Source organism: Panicum hallii, chromosome 1 (genome assembly GCF_002211085.1).
Source record: "Panicum hallii strain FIL2 chromosome 1, PHallii_v3.1, whole genome shotgun sequence".
NCBI lineage: Eukaryota > Viridiplantae > Streptophyta > Magnoliopsida > Poales > Poaceae > Panicum > Panicum hallii.
Genome location: NC_038042.1, coordinates 11,481,019 through 11,503,059, shown reverse-complemented (window position 1 = coordinate 11,503,059; position 22,041 = coordinate 11,481,019). Strand labels below are relative to the sequence as shown.

At 46.6% G+C, this 22,041-nt stretch overlaps 2 protein-coding genes across 2 annotated transcripts in view; both read left to right on the top strand.

Moving 5' to 3' along the window:
• LOC112891321 (protein DETOXIFICATION 16-like) overlaps positions 1-15,869 on the top strand; it is a 29,576-nt gene extending 13,707 nt beyond the window's left edge. Inside the window, exons 3-8 of the mRNA XM_025958173.1 lie at positions 14,312-14,398; positions 14,493-14,549; positions 14,721-14,959; positions 15,141-15,259; positions 15,348-15,434; positions 15,521-15,869. Of these exons, the coding sequence (XP_025813958.1) occupies positions 14,312-14,398; positions 14,493-14,549; positions 14,721-14,959; positions 15,141-15,259; positions 15,348-15,434; positions 15,521-15,607 (676 nt within the window). The 3' untranslated portion in view covers positions 15,608-15,869. The remainder of the gene's footprint in view (positions 1-14,311; positions 14,399-14,492; positions 14,550-14,720; positions 14,960-15,140; positions 15,260-15,347; positions 15,435-15,520) is intronic.
• A 2,052-nt stretch (positions 15,870-17,921) lies between these two features.
• On the top strand, positions 17,922-20,849 carry LOC112891349 (ubiquitin-conjugating enzyme E2 variant 1C). The gene is made up of 4 exons (XM_025958183.1): positions 17,922-18,079; positions 19,630-19,769; positions 20,168-20,293; positions 20,399-20,849. Exons 1-4 carry the CDS (start codon positions 18,040-18,042, stop codon positions 20,537-20,539), a joined length of 447 nt encoding a protein of 148 aa, XP_025813968.1. The 5' UTR covers positions 17,922-18,039; the 3' UTR covers positions 20,540-20,849.
• Positions 20,850-22,041: the final 1,192 nt, after the last annotated feature.

Sequence of the window (22,041 nt, the reverse complement as noted above, 5' to 3'; positions counted from 1 at the left end):
TAGCAAGCACACTACGAGACCGTTACAAAGGATCACGTTGGTAAGGTGTAACCGCTAAGGTTTCTGGATCAGCAACGATGGGGCCCACCTCCGGGGGTACAAGCACACAGCACAGACCAAGCCAGAGGAGCAGGGACCATTGAAGCTTACCACCTCTCTTGCCCACGCAGGTAAGTTACTCCCGAACCAACACGACCTAATTAGTAAGTCAAGACCATCCCATTCCAGTCTTGTGGTTGCGCGGTTGTCCCAGGTTGTTGCTTTATGAATCGGTCCTTATGGAGAGTGGCCAACCAAGCACTAAGCACCGTGCTGGCCCCCTAAACCATGTTTCTATAAAAAGCATCTTTTAAGGAGACGTGAGCCACTCAAGCACACAGCACAGAGGGCCACTCTCAGAATTAAGTTGCATAAATCCATTAGTCAATTTAATTAAAAAGGACCGAGGTGTGTGAGAGCGCAGCATCTAGCACAACTAACCAAAATGCAACCCAAGGTATTAATGTAAAGGATAAGGTGGCTAGGAAGTCCTTATAGGCATACAGAATTAAAATGCAGTATAAAATTGTATTAAAAAGTGATAGAATATTCATGTTATACTTGCCTTCCTCAAAGTTCTCCTGCTGCTGCTCAAACTGCTCTACAGAAAGGGGCTCCTGGTACTCATCCAAAGGCTCAGTGTCTACTCACGATCACATTGCCATAACATGGTCCACACATACACACATGCACAAACAATAGCAAACTATAAGAAATAGTACACCAATACAAGAAAACAGCACACAAAACTAGTCTAGAGCTATTCTACGCGTTACAACGATCGCGTGAGCGAGAAAACCAACTAAAACAGAGCTAAGACGCGAAATCTAGGGTTAAAACAAGGTCTAGGGGCTTTTCTGTAAGAAAACAGGAAAACCAGGGGGTTCTGTGCAAAAACTAAGGGCCTAAACCTAATTAAACCATAGACATAGAGGCTAACTCGTTAAAACTCGAGGCTAGGACGGCGGACACTAATTCCAGGAAGCTCAGGGGCCTAAGCGATAAAAACAGGACCTATCTGCAATTACTTTTGAACTAAGGGTGGACTGCGGATTGATTCCGAGGAAAACCGAGGGCTCTTTAACAAAATAACCAGGCTGAAGGGATACGCGCTAATTTGGACCACTGGATCTAACGCCTACGGCCCAGATTAGATCTGACTCGCGATCTAATCTCGAACGTTGGTTATAGATCGGGCGGCTAGGGTTCAAAGGGGCTACAGCCGGCGGCGGGAGTCGCCGGAGATGGGTTTCCCGCGGCGGGGCTCGGTGGAAACACGCCGGACATGGCCTATCTTGGCCGTCCGGGCTCGGTTTTGGACGAGATCAGGCCTAGGAGCTAGAGCTCGGCACGGCGAACACATCTGGGCACTTGTGGTGGTGGATTTGGGCACGGCTAGGGCATAACAATGGTGAGGGCGGCTCGGCACGATGGCATCGCCGGCGTGCAGCATTCCGGGCGCTACGGGCTGCCAAAAGCTACGAGATCCGGCGCAAAGGGACCAGGAGGAGAGAGTGAAGCTCACCGAGGGCTTGGGCTGGGACAGAACGCGCGGATGATGACCGGCGGCGAGGTTATGCGGCGGAGGCGGGTCGGGTCCTCGCGGGCCGGCGGCTACAGACGGGCTCCGATGTTCTGGTCACCTTGGATCACTTCAGGGGTCGCCTGCGAAGGTGTACAGGGGGTTAAGATGGACCAAAGAACGCCGGCGGCGATGAATCGAGACGGCGGAGCGGCTCACCGACGGCAGCTTCGTCGCAAATTCCCCTCGATGCAGAGACGTAGGGCCCAATTGCTACGCTCGGGGAGCTTCTGGATGGCGAGGGGAAGCGGGCGTGGGGGTTGTGGTGGTCTGGGGCACGGCGGAGCGGCTTAACCATGGTGAGGCCGAGAATGCAGCACGGCGGAGCGAGGGAACGGCGGTGCTAGGGTTTCGGGTGGCGGCGGGGTAAGGCAGAGGGTGTAGGGGAGGGTCTGCGAGGCCAATTAAGGGCAGGGGTCGAGGTCTCGGCGTGCGGGCCCAGGGGAGAGAAGCTCGCCGGGGATCTCGCGGCCATTACGCGTCGGGGAAGAAAGAGAGAAGGGGAAAAGAAGGCGCTGACAGCCTGGGACCAGCGATCAGAGAGAGAAAGGAGGGAGCGGGCGCGGCTCGGACGGGAAAGAGGGGCGCCGACAGGAGGGCCCGGGCGATCAGCAAGAGAAAGAGAGAGAAGGCGCTCTGGCTAAGCTGGGCTGGCTGCTGGGCCGGGCGCGGCCCACGCGGGGAGGGGAGAGGAGCTGGGCTTCGGGAAAGAGGCCGGCCCAAGCGGGAGGAGGGGGAGAAACAGGCCGAGCTGAGAGATGGTTTGGGCTGGGTTGGGCTGCCTTTCTCTTTTTTTTCCTTTTCTTCTTTTCTTTTTCTTTTCTACACTCAAACTATTCAAACAAATCTATTTGAATTCAAATAAATTTGAATTCAAACCCTATAAACTCAACACAAGAGAAACAATGCTCCAGCAGGAATGCACAAACAAGTTGATCTTATGATAAATTTTATTTTCTTGAGTTATAAAATTACTTTGAATGCAAGATAAACTAGAGAAAACCCTGGAAATTTTATTTGAGCCAAAATAAATTCATTAAAAATTTGAAAAATTACATTAGGGTGTTACAAACCTACCCCCCTTACAGGAATCTCGTCCCGCGATTCTGATAGGCTAGCTAGCAAAAAGATCGGGATATGTCTTTCTCAACTCATCTTCTCGCTCCCAAGTAGCCTCATCCTCCGTGTGGTGACTCCACTGAACACGGCACATCTTGATCCTCCTGTTTCTGGTAACTCTCTCGGATATCTCCAGAATCTTCACCGGATGCTCGGTGTAGGTCAGATCCTCCTGCACATCCAACCCTTCCAACGGTGCTTGTTCCTCTGGCACCCTCAAGCACTTCTTCAGCTGAGACACGTGGAACACATCATGCACTCCCGAGACGTTGGGAGGCAACTCCAAACGATATGCCACCTCTCCTTTCCGTTCCAAGACCCTGAATGGACCGATGTACCGAGGGGCTAGCTTCCCTTTCACATTAAACCTGCGGATTCCTCTCATCGGCGAGACCTTCAGGTACACATGATCACCCACTGCAAAGGTCAAATCTCGACGGTGAACATCCGCGTAGCTCTTCTAACGAGTCTGAGCGACCCTCAGGTTCTCTCGCACCTGCTGTACCAGCTGTTCTGCCTCTTCAACAATATCTGGACCAAACACATGCCTCTCGCCAATCTGATCCCAATACAATGGAGTCCTGCACTTCCGACCATACAGGGCCTCGAAAGGAGATTTCTTCAGACTGGCTTGATAGCTGTTGTTGTATGAAAACTCTGCATATGGCAGGCATTCATCCCAGCTGGTACCATACTGAATAGCACAGGCTCGAAGCATATCCTCCAACACTTGGTTGGTTCTCTCTATCTGCCCATCTGTCTGAGGATGATAAGCAGTGCTGAAACGCAGCTTCGTATCCAACGAATCATGCAACTGCTCCCAGAACCTTTGAAGTGAACTGAGATCCTCGGTCAGATATGATCTTCTTCGGAACACCATGCAGACAAACAATCCTGGAGATGTACAACTCTGCGAGTCTAGCGCCGGAGTAAGTAGTGTTCACCGGGATGAAGTGGGCAACCTTCGTCAACCGATCCACTACTACCCATATGGAGTTGTACCCTTTTTGAGTACGAGGCAATCCAACTATGAAGTCCATAGTGATCTCCTCCCATTTCCACTCTGGAATTTTCAATGGCTACAATAGACCTGCTGGCCTCTGATGCTCTGCCTTGACACGCTTACAAGTGTCACAGATAGCCACGTACTCCGCAACGAAATGCTTCATTCCATACCACCAGAATCATCCCTTGAGGTCATAATACATCTTCGTGCTACCCGGATGAATGGAATATGCCGTATCATGAGCCTCACTCAAGATTAGCTTCCTGAGATCCTTCACATCTGGCACACATATCCGACCCTTGTACCATAAGGTACCCTGGTCATCCTCTCTGAAATGAGGTGCTTTGCCAATCTTGAGCAGTTCACGGATCTCCTGCAGCTTTCTATCTTCTTTCTGATGCTGCCTGATCTCTGCCTCTAGAGTGGGTTCTGCCTCGAATGATGCACTCGAGGTGTGATGTAAGAAACCCAGACTCAACTGCTCAAACTCCTCGCATAACTCCTGAGGTATCTGAAAAGCCACGGCCATGTTAACATAGCTCTTCCTGCTCAGAGCATCTGCTACAACATTGGTCTTGCCCGGATGATAGTGAATCTCCAGGTCATAATCCTTGACCAACTCTAGCCATCTTCTCTGCCGCATGTTCAGCTCACTCTGAGTGAAAATGTACTTGAGGCTCTTGTGATCGGTGTAAAAATCACACCTTTGCCCAAACAAGTAATGCTTCCATATCTTCAGAGCATGCACAACTGCAGCTAACTCCAGATCATGAGTGGGATAATTCAGCCCGTGCCGGCGCAACTGCCGCGAGGCATAAGCTATCACTCTGCCGTCCTGCATCAGGATGCAACCAAGACCATCCCTCGAAGCATCACAATACACTGTGAACCTCTTGCTCTGGTCTGGCAGAGTAAGGACTGGCGCCGTAGTCAACCTCTTCTTCAGCTCCTCGAAGGCATTCTGACGCTCATCAGTCCAAGAGAAATCCACACCCTTCTCCAGCAAGGAAGTCAAAGGCTTCACAATCTTGGAAAAATTCTCAATGAACCTTCGATAATATCCTGCTAAGCCCAGAAAAGAGCGGACTTCCTTCACTGTCTGCGGTACCACCCAGTCAAGCACATCGTTCACCTTTCCGGGGTCCACAGCAATACCTCCCTTGGAGATGACATGGCCGAGGAATGGAACCTCGTCAATCCAGAATTCACACTTGCTGAGCTTGGCATACAGCTTGTGCTCTCTGAGCCTCTGCAACACAAGCCTCATATGCTTCTCATGCTCTGCTTCTGACTTGGAATATATCAGGATGTCATCAATGAATATCACCACAAAGATGTCCAGATAATCCATGAAAACCTTGTTCATCAGATGCATGAAGAAAGCCGGAGCATTGGTCAAGCCAAAGGACATGACCGTATACTCGTATAGCCCATACTTGCAGGTGAATGCCGTCTTCGGAATATCCTCAGGACATATCTTCAGCTGGTGATAACCTGAGCGCAGATCAATCTTCGAGAATGCACAAGCACCCTGAAGCTGATCAAAGAGATCCTCAATACGAGGTAATGGATGCTTGTTCTTGATGGTGACGGCATTTAGATCCTGATAATCGATGCACATTCTCTTCGCTCCATCCTTCTTCTCTACAAGCAATACAGGAAAAGCCCAAGGAGAGAAACTGCGACGGATATAACCCTTGGCTAGCAACTCGTTGACAGTCTTCTTAACTTCCTCATGCTCAACGGGTGCCATACGGTAGGGCCGCTTAGCAATAGGAGCTGTGCCAGGCAAGAGATCAATAGAAAACTCAATGTCGCGATCAGGCGGCATACCTGGCAAATCATCTGGAAAGACATCCGGCAACTCAGACACCATGCGAATTCCATCCGTGGGTCTAGCCTCCATCTGACAAAGAATTCCAGAAGACTCCGAAGCACTTACTGTGACCTCTTGTCCATCTGGTGCCGACAAGTGGACAGTCCTCTGAGCACAATCAATCTTGACACCCCATCTAACAAGGGTCTCCATTCCCAAGATCACATCGATACCCTTGGTGTCTAGCACAATCAGATTAGCACTGAACTCTACCCCCCTTATGACAACACTGACTCTGGGATAGAAGATATGAGATCTCAACTGCCCTCCCGGTGAAGATACCAACATGCCCCTCTTTAATGTGCTAGTATGAATGCCATGATGCTCAACAAAAGACCGAGTAATGAAGGAGTGCGTAGCACCAGTATCAAAAAGCACTGTAGCAGGGTGAGTATTGACCATGAACGTACCAATAACCACGTTGGGAGCCTCGGCTGCTGACTCGGCCGTCACGTGGTTCACCCTGCCCTGGGATGGCGCCTTGGGCTGAGCTGGGCGCCCCTGCTGTCCCGACTGTGCCTTCCGAGGACAGACATTAGCGTAGTGTCCTGGCTCGCCACAGTGAAAGCACACCCGTGGGAGTGCTGGAGCTTGCTGCCCGGCAGGAGGAGTAGGCACTCCCTGCCGCGGAGCTGGTGGAGCCGGTGGAGCAGAGCGTGCCGGAGGTGCTGGAAGCCTCTGGCCCTGTCCCGCCTGCTGCTGCTGCTGAGGACGAGGCGGGTACTGCTGCTGTCGCTGCTGGTACTGCTGGATCTGCCTCTGGTGCTGCTGCGGGTACTGGTACCGAGGCCGGGTGTTGCTGCCAGACGCAGCAGGAGCCATCTTCCTCTTCTTGTCCTCAATCTCCCGGCGCTTGCGCTCGGTGTTGAGGGCAGTGTCAACCAGCTGGTTGAAGTTGTCGAAGCAGTGGTTCATGAGCGCGTACTCCAGGTGGTCATCGAGTCCCTCCCTGAAGCGCTCCTGCTTATCGCCATCATGGGCGACCTCAGCGGGGGCGTAGCGAGCGAGCTGGAGGAAACGATCACGGTACTCGGTCACCATCATAGCTCCCTGAAATGATAATACACGGAAAAAGAGGATGGAAATTTACTCAGCATTTCTTATAACGAGGGTGGGTTTGAGCTCAAAAAGAAATTGCGGAAAGATTTTACTCTAATTTACCTGCTTAAGCGCAAGGAACTCCTTGTGCTTCATCTTCATCACTCCAGCAGGGATGTGGTGGTTCCTGAAACGCTCCCGGAACTGGACCCAAGTGAGGACGTCGCGGTCCCCAGCCGGGTAGGACTCCCACCAATCGAGAGCTGAGTCTCGCAGCTGCCCTGCTACGTACAGAACTCGCTCCCTGTCGTCGCACTGAGCGACATCCAACTGGCGCTCCACCGAACGAAGCCAGTCGTCAGCCTGGAGTGGGTCAGCCGCATGAGAGAACGTCGGCGGGTGACCCCTCAGAAAGTCCGCGCGCCTGTCGCGGGGCTGCTGCGGTGGAGGAGGTGGCGGTTGAACGTGGATCTGCTGTAGAGTCTGAACAGTGTTGTTCAGAGTGGCCATCATCTGCATCTGGAGCTGGAAGAACTGCTCCGGAGTCAGAGGTGGAGGCATCGGCAGCGGCTGATCGGTACTCTGATTGTTCTGCCCCTGCTGGCCAGAACCGGTGCCGGTGCTCCTGGTGTTCACCATCTGTTTGCAGCAGAGCAAAATTTATAAGAGATAGATATTGTACAACTTCCGGAAAGAAAGCTCTGACACGATAAAATAGAGAGAAAAGGATGTACGGTTTTACCCCCAACGTTCTAACTCAATTTTGATTATTTAATTTCAGTTTGCATTAAAGTCGTTTTGCATGAACAAGTTTAACTTCTAAACTATGCAATCAACCAAAAATCCAAATCAAACATTTTGCACAATCACAAACATCCAATATTCACATCTTAGCTGAGTTTATCACACCACTCGACTAACACAATCGTCTAGCGCACTTTCATCGCGATAGCCTAAACTTATGGGGTTAGACGGTTTCAGGCCAACGTCTACGGAAAAGATCAAATTAATTCTCAGAAAATGCAGAGAGGGTTAGCCAAATCGAGGGTTAGAGCTCAAGGAATAGAAGCAGAAACGGATGTTTGAGTTTTGCGGAAGCAAGGCAAGCGAAAGGAAATCCCTAAACTCGACCATTCCTATCTAGGCTTCGTCCTACAGTCGACAAGGCTCTGATACCAATTCTGTCACACCCGATTTATAAGAACATAAATTGAGCAATCATATATGCGCCAGGATCAAGTCACGCATATATACAACAGAATCATCAAGATATCACAACACGTATCTCGAAATAAAAGCATATAAATTATAAATGAGTATCTTTATTACAACTGAATCAAGAATCAGTTCAAGAAATACGGAAGCGTAAAATAAATACATGAAAAGCAGGGGCGCCACAGGGACTTCGGCTGGGAGACAACGCCTAAAAATCGTCGAGTCCGCTGATGAAGTCCTCCACGTCGCCTGGTACTGAGAAGCAGTCGAAGATATCCCAGAGAGAGCAGAAGAGTAGAGGAGGCAAGTGTGAGTACACAACTGCTCTGCAGAAAGGGGCTCCTAGTACTCGTCCAAAGGTTCACTGTCTACTCACGATCGCATTGCCATAACATGGTCCACACATACACACATGCACAAACAATAGCAAACTATAAGAAACAGTACACCAATACAAGAAAACAACACACAAAACTAGTCTAGAGCTATTCTACACATTACAACGATTGTGTGAGCGTGAAAACCAACTAAAACAGAGCTAAGACGCGAAATCTAGGGTTAAAACAAGGTCCAGAGGCTTTTCTATAAGAAAACAGGAAAACCAGGGGGTTCTGTGCAAAAACTAAGGGCCTAAACCTAATTAAACCATAGACACAGAGGCTAACTCGTTAAAACTCGTGGCTAGGATGGCGGACACTAATTCCAGGAAGCTCAGGGGCCTAAGCGATAAAAACAGGACCTATCTGCAATTACTTTTGAACTAAGGGTGGACTGCGGGTTGATTCCTAGGAAAACCGAGGGCTCTTTAACAAAATAACCAGGCTGAAGGGATACGCGCTAATCTGGACCATTGGATCTAACGCCTATGGCCCAGATTAGATCTGACTCGCGATCTAATCTCGAACGGTGGTTATAGATCGGGCGGCTAGGGTTCAAAGGGGCTACGGCCGGCGGCGGGAGTCGCTGGAGATGGGTTTCCCGCGGCGGCGCTCGGCAGAAACATGCCGGACTTGGCCTATCTTGGCCGTCCGGGCTCGGTTTTGGACGAGATCAGGCCTAGGAGCAAGAGCTCGGCACGGCAAACACATCTGGGCACTTGTGGTGGTGGATTTGGGCACGGCTAGGGCATAACGACGGTGAGGGCGGCTCGGCACGACAGCATCGCCGGCGTGCAGTATTCCGGGCGCTACGGGCTGCCAAAAGCTACGAGATCCAGTGCAAAGGGACCAGGAGGAGAGAGTGAAGCTCACCGAGGGCTTGGGCTGGGATAGAACGCGCGGATGATGACCGGCGGTGAGGTTCGGCGACGGAGGCGGGTCGGGTCCTCGCGGGCCGGCGGCTACAGACGGGCTCTGATGTTCTGGTCACCTTGGATCACTTCAGGGGTCGCCTGCGAAGGTGTACGGGGGGTTAAGATGGACCAAAGAATGCCGGCGGCGATGAATCGAGACGGCGGAGCGGCTCACCGGCGGCAGCTTCATCGCAAATTCCCCTCAATGCAGAGACGTTGGGCCCAATTGCTACGCTCGGGGAGCTTCTGGATGGCGAGGGGAAGCGGGCGTGGGGGTTGTGGTGGTCTGGGGCGCGGCGGAGCGGCTTAACCACGGTGAGGCCGAGAATGCAGCGCGGCGGAGTGAGGGAACGACAGCGCTAGGGTTTCGGGTGGCGGCGGGGTAAGGCAGAGGGTGCAGGGGAGGGTCTGCGAGGCCAATTAAGGGCGGGGGTCGAGGTCTCGGCGTGCGGGCCCAGGGGCGAGAAGCTCGCCGGGGATCTCGCGGCCATTACGCGCCGGGGAAGAAAGAGAGAAGGGGAAAAGAAGGCGCTGACAGCCTGGGACCAACGATCAGAGAGAGAAAGGAGGGAGCGGGCGCGGCTCGGACGGGAAAGAGGGGCGCCGATAGGAGGGCCCGGGCAATCAGCAAGAGAAAGAGAGAGAAGGCGCTCTGGATGAGCTGGGCTGGCTGCTGGGCCGGGCGCGGCCCACGCGGTGAGGGGAGAGGAGCTGGGCTTCAGGAAAGAGGCCGGCCCAAGCGGGAGGAGGGGGAGAAACAGGCCGAGCTGAGAGATGGTTTGGGCTGGGTTGGGCTGCCTTTCTCTTTTCTTTCCTTTTCTTCTTTTCTTTTTCTTTTCTACACTCAAACTATTCAAACAAATCTATTTGAATTCAAATAAATTTGAATTCAAACCCTATAAACTCAACACAAGAAAAACAATGCTCCAGCAGGAATACACAAACAAGTTGATCTTATGATAAATTTTATTTTCTTGTGTTATAAAATTACTTTAAATGCAAGATAAACTAGAGAAAACCTTGAAAATTTTATTCGAGCCAAAATAAATTCATTAAAAATTTGAAAAATTACATTAGGGTGTTACAAGAGGCGAGAGGTGACGGCAGGCGTGGCGGCGGGTTGGACGAGGAGGTGCGCGAGAGGAGGCACGCGGCAGCGCGGGCCCAAGCGGATCAAAGCCGGACAAGGAGGGCGGGGGCGCAGAGGCGAGAGCGGAGGCGGCGGAGTCATCAGGGGCGTGAAGAAGGTGACGGGCATGGAGAGATCGACGAGGAGGCCACAACATGCATCGATCTGGAGGATGAAGACGTCGGGGTTTTGTTGGGTATTTTTAACGTCACAAATAAATCCGCAAGCGCACAGAATACCATTATAGCTTTCACCCGAGAGTATTCCAGGGTATCGTATCCACTGAGGAACGTGTACAGACTCTCTTAGGTTCAGGTTCGTCTAAGGACACCACACTGGCTAGAGGCAAGTGTTGGGTAGTTTTACGATCACAAATAAATCTGCAAGTGCACAGATACCGTTGTAGCTTTCACCCAGGAGTATTCCGGGGTATCGTATCCGTTGAGGAAGGTGTGCAAATTCTTTAAGGTTCAGGTTCGTCCAAGAACACCACACAAGCTAGAGGCAAGGGGCAGAGAGGATTCCTAGGCTAAGAATCAAAGGTAAGATAGAACTGTCCTAGTTGTTCACATCGGGCTACTGGTTTCCCACAGGATAAAACCTGGTGAGCTTCGGTAATATGGCACTAGGATATACCCGAACAGGAAGGATTACGCTGAATAGACAGGGTTGTCACCACCTGCTCCCTACCTCATCTAACTATGGGATATACTACAACCAAGAGGTAAGTCTAGCCTAGTCACCACGTCTACACTATCGTTACTACTCTAGCCTTTGGCCTTAGACTAGAGCACCGACTAACCAGCGAACTAATGATCCGGCAAACAACTAAGGAACTAGAACTGTTACTTAACCAGAAACTAAGCACAAAAGAAGTCATGAACAGTTGAACACTTACTTTGATTGATAAGCATCCGTCGAGGTACAAGCTGGAGGAGAGTGCCGACAAGTCCGGAAATTCCCCGACTTCACCTCACTCTCTCCCTATCTCCTAACACCTCTAAAAATGAGCCTAGAGCTCAAGTATGAAAGTGAAGGGTTGTGTGTGTTGTGCATTGGTGTAGGAGCCCCTACCCTCATATTTATAGATGTGTCCAAGGGGTGCTTCAGCTGGCAAACGAGGGGGGCCTCACTTGGAACCTACCTTGAGATCCAATGGGGAGGCGCCACGTGCACGAGGTAAGGCGATGGCGCCAAAACTGGTTCGGTCGAACCACCAGTTCGGCCGAACCAGGATAACCGCCTTTGGCCACCCCCTTTAGCAGGGACACTGGTAAGTGGGCCCTCTGGTCCATGGTCGATGAGTTGGCACTGTCCTAAGTGGGTTGCATGCTCTGGTGGGCCCTTTGATCCATGGGAGGCTAAACAACACATTCTGATTTGCCGAAAAGGTGTTGCCTTGGATTGAGAGTGTGTTTCCTTGCTCTTGAGGCTATCGTGTGGGTCCTTCAATCCTCGTGCTTTCTTGTGATTGGTCGGTGTTATGTGCCTTGGATTCGAAGGTGTGTTTTTCCCTCCACTTTAGCTCAAATTTCTGCATAGCTATATTTTCCAGGGGACATATGGAATTGATATTATTTTGGATAAATATGCCTGCAAGAAATGTTAGTTCTCCCAATTTTCTGGTCAAATTGATGGTCGAAATTGGTCTGTAAGGAGCGTCAACAGCAAGGAGCAGAAAGGATTCCTAAGGCTAAGAATCAAAGGTAAGTTAGAACTATCCTAATTGTTTACTTCAGGCTACTGACTCTGCCTGGATAAAACCGAGGTGCCCCAGTAATACGGCACTGGGATATACCCGAACAGGGAGAGTTACGCTGAGTAAATAGGGCTTTCACCACCTGTCACCTACCTCATCAAACCATGGGATATAGCACAACCAACAGGTAAAGTCTAGCCTAGACACCACGTCTACGCTGTCGTCTACTAACTCTAACCTCGTCCAAGAACATCCATCTCTATCAGGAGCCTTAGACTAGAGCACCCACTAAGCTAGTGAAGTATCGATCCAGTAAACAACTAAAGAGCTAGAACTACTACTTAACTATGAAACTAAAGCACTAAGGAAGTCACGAACACTTACTTTAATTTATATGCATCCGTCGAGGTACAAGCTGGAGTAGAGTACCGACAACACCGGCACTTCCCCTACTTTCCCTCACTCTCCTCCTATCTTCTAATACCGCCTAGGCAGCGCTACACCTCTAAAGAGACCCTAGAGCTCGGAATGGGAGAGGTGAAGAAAAAAGTTGCAAGTGTGAAGTGTGTTCTAATTATAACCCCCCCTCCCCTCATATATATAGTTGTGGCACCAGGGGTCTACGGCCGGGAAAACAGCAGAGGCCTCGTTGAACCGCCATTAGTAGCCAATGAGGAAGCGCGATGTGCAAGGGTTAAGTCGGTTGTGCCCTGGCTGGTTCGGCCGAACCAGTTTGGGCACCAACCGACCTCAACTTCGTGCAAGAGACTGGCAGGTGGGCCCTCTGGTCCTTGGTAAGTGACTTGGCACTTTCTTGGGTCGGTTTCTTGCGTCCTATACTAGTGTTGGCATGTGATATTGTTCCTCTTTTATGCGGGATTTGACGGTCGAAATCGAGCTGTAACGAGCGTCAACAGATTTTATACCCCGGACCTTTGGGTACTGAGTACAAACATTACCCGATGCCTAAAGGAACCTTTAGTCCCGTCTCGTGATTCACCCAAGACTAAAGGGGGAGCCTTAGGGACCAAGTGGAGGTACCACCGGGTGCCTAAGGCTCTCAACAGCCGGAAGGAAAAAATTCCCCCCTTTAGTCCCGGGTGGTGATCTCCACCCGGTGCCTCGGGGGCGGAGTTTCCTTCCCGCTGGTTTACCTTTTCTTTTTCTTTTTGTTTTCTTTTCTAGTAGTGTTATAAACCTATTAATTTAATTATCTTTGTTATTTGCGTAATAAATCATATATGCCTTCAAAAAATTCATAAAAAATTTATGTGAGAAATATTAGAGTGTCAAGGTTCACAACTTTAAAAGGGGTGCATTGTATATATCGTTAGTGTCAAAATAATTCATTCAGAATATAAAATTAGAACTAAAATTAAATACACCATCTCACATTTGTAACAATTATTGTAAAAATAATAAACTAAATCACTTGCTAACTACAACTAAAAAATTAATTAGCACATGTATAAAACAATAATATACTAAATCAATTGCTAATTACATCTAAAACACATGGTGTCTACATCTAAAATGTTAATTATCACATGTCTAACAATTATTGTATCAATAATAAACTAAATCAATAGCTAAATACATCTAAATCACTTGTTAACTACATCTAACAAATTAATTATGACATGTATAATAATTATTATATCAATATAAAAGTAAATCATTGGCTAACTACATTTAAATCACAACTATAAACTAAAACTACAAAAAAATAATTATCAAATATATAACAACTATAAACTAAATCAAAGGCCAACTGCACCGTATAAAATAGCCAAAATTCCCCTCCCCTCCCCTCACTCGATTGCCATGAATAGTGCTGAGTTCATAGCAGCTAGGGGAGGAGGAGGGGGGCTGCTATATACATACATACATATATATATATATAGGCAGCGGAATTAGTACCGGGTCGTGGTATGACCCAGTGCTAATGGTTAATCATTAGCGCTGGAGGTATTAGCATCGGGCCGTGGCTTGAACCGATGCTAATGTTCGCTCTATGAGCAACGGGTCATGCCATGACCCGATGCTTTTGTCCAGAGAGGACCTTTGGCAACACGTTGTGACACAGGTCCTCTCTGGACCAGCCGCCGTTCCAGCAGGTACTCATGCGAGCATCAGTACCGGATGCAACAGCAGCCGGTACTTTTAGCCTGCATCTTTAGGCCGTTTTCCGGTAGTGGTGATAGGCGCTACATGCCCATCACTTTTTCCGATCTTCAACATCACTATTGACATTTCTCCACGTAGTGTAGTATAAAGTAATCAACTAATAATTGTTATTGCAAAAACGCATATGTAGCGTAGAGGGGTGGTCATTTGAGCTGCTGCTGCTACTTTCCGGGCTTCTTCCACACCCAAAACTTGAGACGGCCGTGCTGTCCATCTGGTGAGAAATGAGAACACCTGCTTTACTTTGGTGTAGTTTTTGTTTGATTTCCTCTCTGATCTCATGTCAACGGTTGTGATTGTTATTATTCCAGCTTCAACATTAGTACCTTCGCATTCATGGTCTCATCTGGATTTGGTGTGGCCATAAGGTTGGTCAGCAACACACTATAGTTTCAAGATACAGAATTACAGATGATGCATTATTGACCAAAGTGGCCACATATTGCATTATTCACTTGGTATTTCTTCATTTTTAATTCTCATTCAATTTCCAACGTTTGTAAGTAAATAAAGATTCTACCATGCATGTTTGTACACAGCATACGTGTTTCAAATGAGCTCGGCGCAGGGCGGCCACATGCTGCCCATCTGGCGACACGTGTTGTCAAGCTCCTCGCATTTTGTGTTGGAATGTTCCAAGGAATTATGGTGGTGCTATTACGCAACATACTGGGTCATGCATACAGTAACAACAAAGAAGTGACCAAGTATACGCATAGAATGCTGCCCTTCGTCGCAGCGTCTATCATCCTTGACTGCCAGCAGTGTGCTCTTTCAGGTAATTGAGAATTAAAATTAACCAGCACAACCATATGTGTCATTGGCAGCAGGGAGTTTCATATATTTTGCTATTGGACATGAAAAGCTGAAAGAAAAAAAAATCTTTGTTGTTGGACACTAACATTATGTATGTTTGCAGCATCATGTGCATCATGATATCACTAACAATTGATCTATAGGTGTTGTTAGGGGTTGCGGCTGGCAAAAGAGAGGTGCTTTCATCAACCTTGCTGCCTATTACCTTGTTGGAATCCCGGCAGCAGTCATTTTCGCCTTTGTCTTCCACCTTAGAGGAATGGTATTTACTTGGGTTTAGGTTAACTTTTATTCATGTTGCTTATTATTGTGAGGGGTTTAAATGAAAATATGGTTTTTCTGATCAATAGGGACTTTGGTTTGGACTCTTGTGCGGATTGGTGGTGCAGACTATCTTGCTTCTCTCCATTACTTTATGCATGAATTGGGATAAAGAAGTAAGCTTGGAGTTGAGTTGCACTGCTTTTGATTTGATCATAGTCATTCCTATTTTTTTTCTCAAAGTTTTCACTTTGGCCTCTAGGCATTGATGGCAAAGGATAGAGTATCCAGCTCTACTCCTCCTGTTCCTGCAGAGATGTCAACATTGAACAAGTCAATGGAAGTTTGAGGCACCAGAAACAATGCTTCTTCCGATCAATAATGGCCTTTCCATCCTAACCGAATGTATATTTATGCTTGCCAATTGATTTACACTTGGCCTCTACTTTACAAAAAGGACAGCAAATCTTTGATATAAGGTTCAAACAGAGTTGTGGTCGTAAATGAAAATTTTTGAAGATAGGTATATATGTGATTTGTCCTAAATTAAATGCTAAACGCTGTCTTTTTGGAGTAATATCACTAAAAAAGTTGTGTACTGACCTGGTGGTATAAATAAATAAATAATGTACATGAAGTGGTGGTATGGATGCAAATTTCCCATCAAACTTCCACCAGCATTAGTCCAACATTCACAAGGGTAGTTCGATTTAGGAATGAACACTAACTAGACTTGGTATTTGGATACCAAAAATGGGACTCTTAGCGGTTCTTTGAAAAAGCAATTCATGCATTGGAAATCAGTCGATGTAGCATTCACTTGGCTGTGTTAATTAAATTGCCTAAACAACATTTTGGTCCATTTAAATGCTACACAGTGGGTAGTCGTCTTTGTTTGAGTGGTCCTTTAGCCCATTAAAATGGCCATTTAGCCTGATTAAATGATTGTTTTGCACAATTTGCTCAATAATTGGCTAAACCATGGGCCACCGACTATTTAACATTTAATTGAGCACTAATTATATGCAACCAACTACAGTATCCATTGTACTTCTTACGTATTGTTTTATTTTTAAATAATTCTTACGTATTGTTTCATTTTTAAATCTACTGATTTTCCATGAGAGCATGTTATTTTTGTGGTTTGAGTTCCGCTGATCATGAGGAAAGTATGGTTCCCACACCAATCTCTATGTTAAAGTAATGTCAATAGGAAAGCTCTGTACTCAATACACTTGACTCCGGCTATCAAGTTTTCAATTATAAGTTCATGAATCAATTCCACTAGTACTCGATCCGTTCTGAAATATAAGATATTTTACTTTGTTCTATGTCAAAGTAGTCTAAGTTCGACTAAATTTATAGAGAAGAATATTAGCATCTAACACATCAAATAAGTAAATTATGAAAATATATTTTCTAATGGATCTAATTATTCTCATTTGACATTCAAAATATTATTACTCTTTTCAATAAACTTGATCAAATTTAAAACAGTTTGACTTAGGATAAAGCAGATAGATATTTTGGTACCCAATTCTTAACTAGATACATATATCTCGAATACGGAATGTTCTTCTTGCCACTTGCGAAATCAGATAATATTGATTATCCATATCCAATTTCCATCCCTACATGTAACTATGGGAATGGACCACCAATAAACAGCAGTTGGGCAATTCTATGGTTGATCGGAATTTACCTTAAGATGACCGGGTGGTTGCCTATCAAGTGAACAAGTGGGAAAGATCAAAGCTCACTTGCTTCAAGCTACAGTGTAGTTATTGTCCATATTGACGCAGATGACAATGCAAATGATGCATGCACTAGGAACTGTTTAGTAAGAACTTTAGCACAAATAAGCTGCCACTGGACAGAGGTCTTTAGGTGGAGGAGAGGACATAGCACAAGAGGGGCGTGATCAAATGCATGCACTAGGAACTGTTTAGTAAGAACTTTATGAACAATCGAGTGTTGTGGGTGGCGAGAATGCAATGTCATATAATATAACATTTTGATGAGGGTGTTATAGTGACAAGGATGCATTGTTATAAAATTCAACATTCTGATTACAGGAAATAAAGTAATAAAGCAGATATAATGAATCATATGATACTTCCCCATTCCAAATTATTAGTCGTTTTGATTTTTTTAGATGCATATATACTAGACAAATATGCTTGTGCGTTGCTACAGATAAAAATTGTATAGATATCGGAAGGTATTTACATGATTGAGTCGTAGATGGAGGGCTGATCCGTCTCGCATACGGGATGGACTAAGGTCCATATATTGATGATAGAAGTTGACCAAACTAAAAATTAAGGTGAAAACCTTACGTAATAAAAATTTACATATTTAGAAAATTTGAAATGACTAATAATTTAAAATAAAGAGAGCACAGGATATTAGCATCCATGGACTAGGAATTTGATGATATTATGGAGCGCTTGATTTCGCCCATTTCTTTAGGGAGGCAAGAAGTTATTCATTCCGAGAAAAAGGAAATCCAATCAACATCACCCGTTGATCCTGATTTCCCAATGGATGGTCGTCTCCCGTCCGTGGTAACAAATCCTTCCACCCTACCCGACGCAGCCAACCAACAAGAGGAAAGCGAGCGAACGACCCCGTCGCCCTCTCTCTCTCTCTCTCTCTCTCTCTCTCTTCCGCCTTGCGTGTGCGCAGCCGCAACTTTTCCTCCTCTCCATCCTCTCCGCGAGGGCCGAAACCCCCAAACCCTCCCCTCCCCCCACCCCCCGGCCGATCCACCCGTCGGCGATGACGCTGGGCAGCTCCGGCGCCGGATCGAGCGTCGTCGGTGAGGAATCTGCCCCCCTTCTGTTCTTCTTTTTTGTCCTGACGGGGATTTCAGCCCCGAGATCTCCCGATCAGATCCGGTCTCGCTCTAATTTGGGCGTCGTGCGCCCGTCCCCCAATCTGCCCCCGCGCGATCCGATTCGGGGAGGGGTGGAGATGGACGGGTGTGCGGTGCCCTTTTACGGGTTGGGTGGGACTAATAGTTTGATTGGATGGCGCGACGCGGATAACCTAGATGCGTGCGTAGGTTGCTGCGGGCATGCTGGATTATTAGCCTTTTGAGTGCTTTCGCTGGCTTAGAGGAATTAGTGTTCGTTTTGCTCGGAATATCCCTATGGATTAGATTCAGTGGTTCTTGCTGCAAAGTGAAATTTTTAAGCATTTCGAATCAATACATGTGGATCAAGTGCGTGTTGGTGTCAAGTCTCAAGGCGTTGTTAAATTGAATGATCCGGTTCCCTTGTTCTTTTCTCAGTTGTGGGAGTTCTTGCCTGGTAATTCATTGAATTAGGGGTGAACATTGGGGGTTAGGGCTATTGTGGTAGCCCTGCAGCTGGACTGTTTGAGTTTTTATGAAAATTCGATAAGCAGCTGTGTTCTCTTGATCATGAAAATGACAAAACGGCTATGATTTTTTTTTCTCGTTGAGTTTGTGCCTGATGGCTGGCAGTGGATGCATTTGCATCCTTGTGCTGCCATCGAATCTTCATATCTAGTCTGGTATGGTTTCCCGTCAGTACAGGCGTCTGTTCTATTCAATAGGGAGCTTGGGTTTCTTAAAGTGCATGAAAAATGTAAGGGGTGAAATGGTGATAACATGTGAAACCTATATATCTTTTGTTTTTTGTCCATGTAGAGAAGGTGGATCTCAGTTTCCATCCACGTCTATGAATTATTGAATTACATAGCAGGAAATGGTTTAACCTTGCTTGTGCATTTTCTTTGGGGAAAAAATGTTTATATACAACCCAAAGATGAGCACCGAGATAAAAAAAAGTTCTGTTTTTTCTTTTTTGGGGTCAGTCATGCAAATGTTATGGAAGTAATAACTCACCTTCGCGGTTACATTTGTGTTTCTTTACCTTGTCTGCATACATGTTGTGTGTTGACCATCTTGTTCTTCCTTATATTTGCCCCCATGTCCTTTTCTGCTTCAGTTGAATGCTTTTCTTTAGCGTTGTTTGTTTCTTTATATCAAATGTCTATTTTTCTTTTAACTCGACCAACCTAGGAGGGAATCAGTTGGCATTGTAACTTTTAAATAAGAAGAAATAGGCACCCAAATTCATGCCCAACAGGACTTGGATGGTCGGTGTACACCAACATCTCCCACCAACTGAGCTAGGCGTAGATTAGCTCTTTATAAACAATCTTGAGGTTTGTGAGCCAAGATAAGTCCGGCTCGGGATCATGGGACCCTTTTCTATAAGATAGGAGGGGATCTTGTACAGCCTGTCTTTGATATTAAGAGTATAAGATTGATTTAGTAGATTACGAGTAGAATTCATTGCATTGTCTCCTTATGTAACTAACAAATGATAAAAATTGCAGTTCCTAGGAACTTCAGGCTATTGGAAGAGCTTGAGCGTGGAGAGAAGGGCATTGGTGATGGGACAGTGAGCTATGGAATGGATGATGCAGATGACATCTACATGAGGTCATGGACTGGTACCATCATTGGCCCCCACAATGTGAGAGCACAATCTCATCCTCTTGAGTATTTCCCCATTGCCTTTTTGAAATATGAACGTTGCAACATGACAACTAGTCCTTGTTTGTACAGCTGCAGCATTTCGGCTTTACCTAAACATGTCATGTACTCATGTCTAATTTAGTTGTTTCAACCCTTTATTGCTGATCAACCTTTAACAGTGTGGGTGAAATGGCTGGTAACAACAATTTGTAGTTGCATAAATAGGATTGAAGTTGATGGTTCTTCCTTCTAGAAACTGAAGAAATACATTTGTAAATCTGTCCCAGTATTTGCAGAAGATACCAAGAAGCACGTAACGAATGTGCATGCTGCTCCTTTCATTGAGTTCCTTAATATATTGTCTAAATCAACTCTACTTTCTATTTCTCTCATCAGACTGTACATGAGGGCCGCATCTACCAGCTTAAGTTGTTCTGTGACAAGGATTATCCTGAGAAGCCACCATCTGTCAGATTCCATTCAAGAATCAACATGACATGTGTTAATCATGAGACGGGAGTGGTAAGACCTCTTTCTCTCTCTTCTCTCTAACGTCCGTGTGAGCATACAGAAGAGGGGACACACAACTGCAGTGAATAAATTTCTGTTTTTGGTATATCCATGTAGGTTGATCCAAAGAAGTTTGGTTTGCTGGCAAACTGGCAGCGGGACTACACAATGGAAAACATCCTAACCCAGCTCAAGAAGGAGATGGCTGCCTCGCACAATCGCAAGCTAGTGCAGCCTCCGGAAGGGACATTCTTCTAAAGAAGAGTTGGGTGGCCCATCTTGGGATTCAACAGCAGTAGCTGATAAGTTGTTTTAATGGGGGGGAGGAAAACAACTTCTACATCTGGTGCCCTTGCTTGTGTTTTCCAGTTTCTTATGCTGTGTTCTTCAATCTGTGAACAGCTGTGAACAATCGAAGTATCTTCCTTGCAATTTGCATGGTGGCTGCTGGGGATGTTGCAAGTTCCAGGGATGTATCTTGAAACTGTCGGAGTGCCCAGTTTAAGGAATAGACAACATCTCCGTGTTACCTATATAATATAGCCTCTGTGTGCGCGCGTTCTTGCAAGTATGTCTCTCTTCGAAGTGTTGCACAATTGCAGTGCCTTTGGTCTTGTATCTTGCTTTCATGCTTTGATCCCGATTTGGTTGACGTCTTCACTATCTTATTGCAGAGGATTTGGGCCTCGATGTTCTACCGGTTATATTTTCAGCAAATGCTTGTTAGTAGTATGTTACAAAGACTCGGAATTACTAGTGCCTATTTTTTTTGTTGAAATGGAGGGATAATGCCCCATTTAGCAATGAAGAGTTGCATGGTCTCGTTTCTTTGCTCAGATTTCTGAAAATCTCAACGAGGATTTCCCAGAATCGGGCCGTCATGCATACCGCGCCCGCCCCCCCACCACCCCCCCCCCACCCCCCCAACAACAATGTCAGCACTTTTGTCATGGGTCGGTTTCCCCATGGATGCGTTTGCGAAATGTTATTTGGTCAAGGGGCACTGCAAATTCTGGTTGTCCCATCTGTAGTACACAGTGTCAATGGATCACACACTGTACATAGTGTGATGCGTTTGCGAAAAGACACTGCTGAAATGTCATTTTCTTGATGGACAACTGCAATTTTTTTATCCATTTGTTCGTGTGAACTTCCATTACTGCAACGGGAATTTGAGGACCGCTGCCTGCTTATAAACAAGGGCGTGTGCTAATTCCCTAAATTGCAGGCTAGTTCTTCCCATGGGCATCTTTCACTTTTTAACCTAGAAAACGAAAGTTACCCTACAGAAATTTAACTTTTAAATTAGGACAAGAATGAGGGCAGTGCCCTTGTTTGGTAGATAGAGGGAATGCCCCCTCTCAATACAGAGTTATATCTTGAGGTTGGCTTTGTTTGGATAAATCCATTCCCTCCCAATACGTATGGACTGGAGGGGAAAATAAACTAAATTTCGACCTCAATCAGTCGTACAGATTGGATTAGTATGTATCCGAACAAGGTCTGAGTGGGCATCCAAATACTACTTAGGACTAGGGCTTTATGGTACTTGGCTATTTGCATATTAATGCTAAGGAATTCAGGTAATGGTGCTGGCGGTTTTATTTATTTATTTATTTTTCTTTTTTTTTGGGGAGGGGGGGGGGGGCGGTTCGGGGGGAGGGAGGGAGGAATGTGGATCAACAGCAAAGTTGACTTAGTTTTATTTGTAGCATATTTTTTTCGCACTACGGCTGCATGCCTGAAAGGAGGAGATGGAA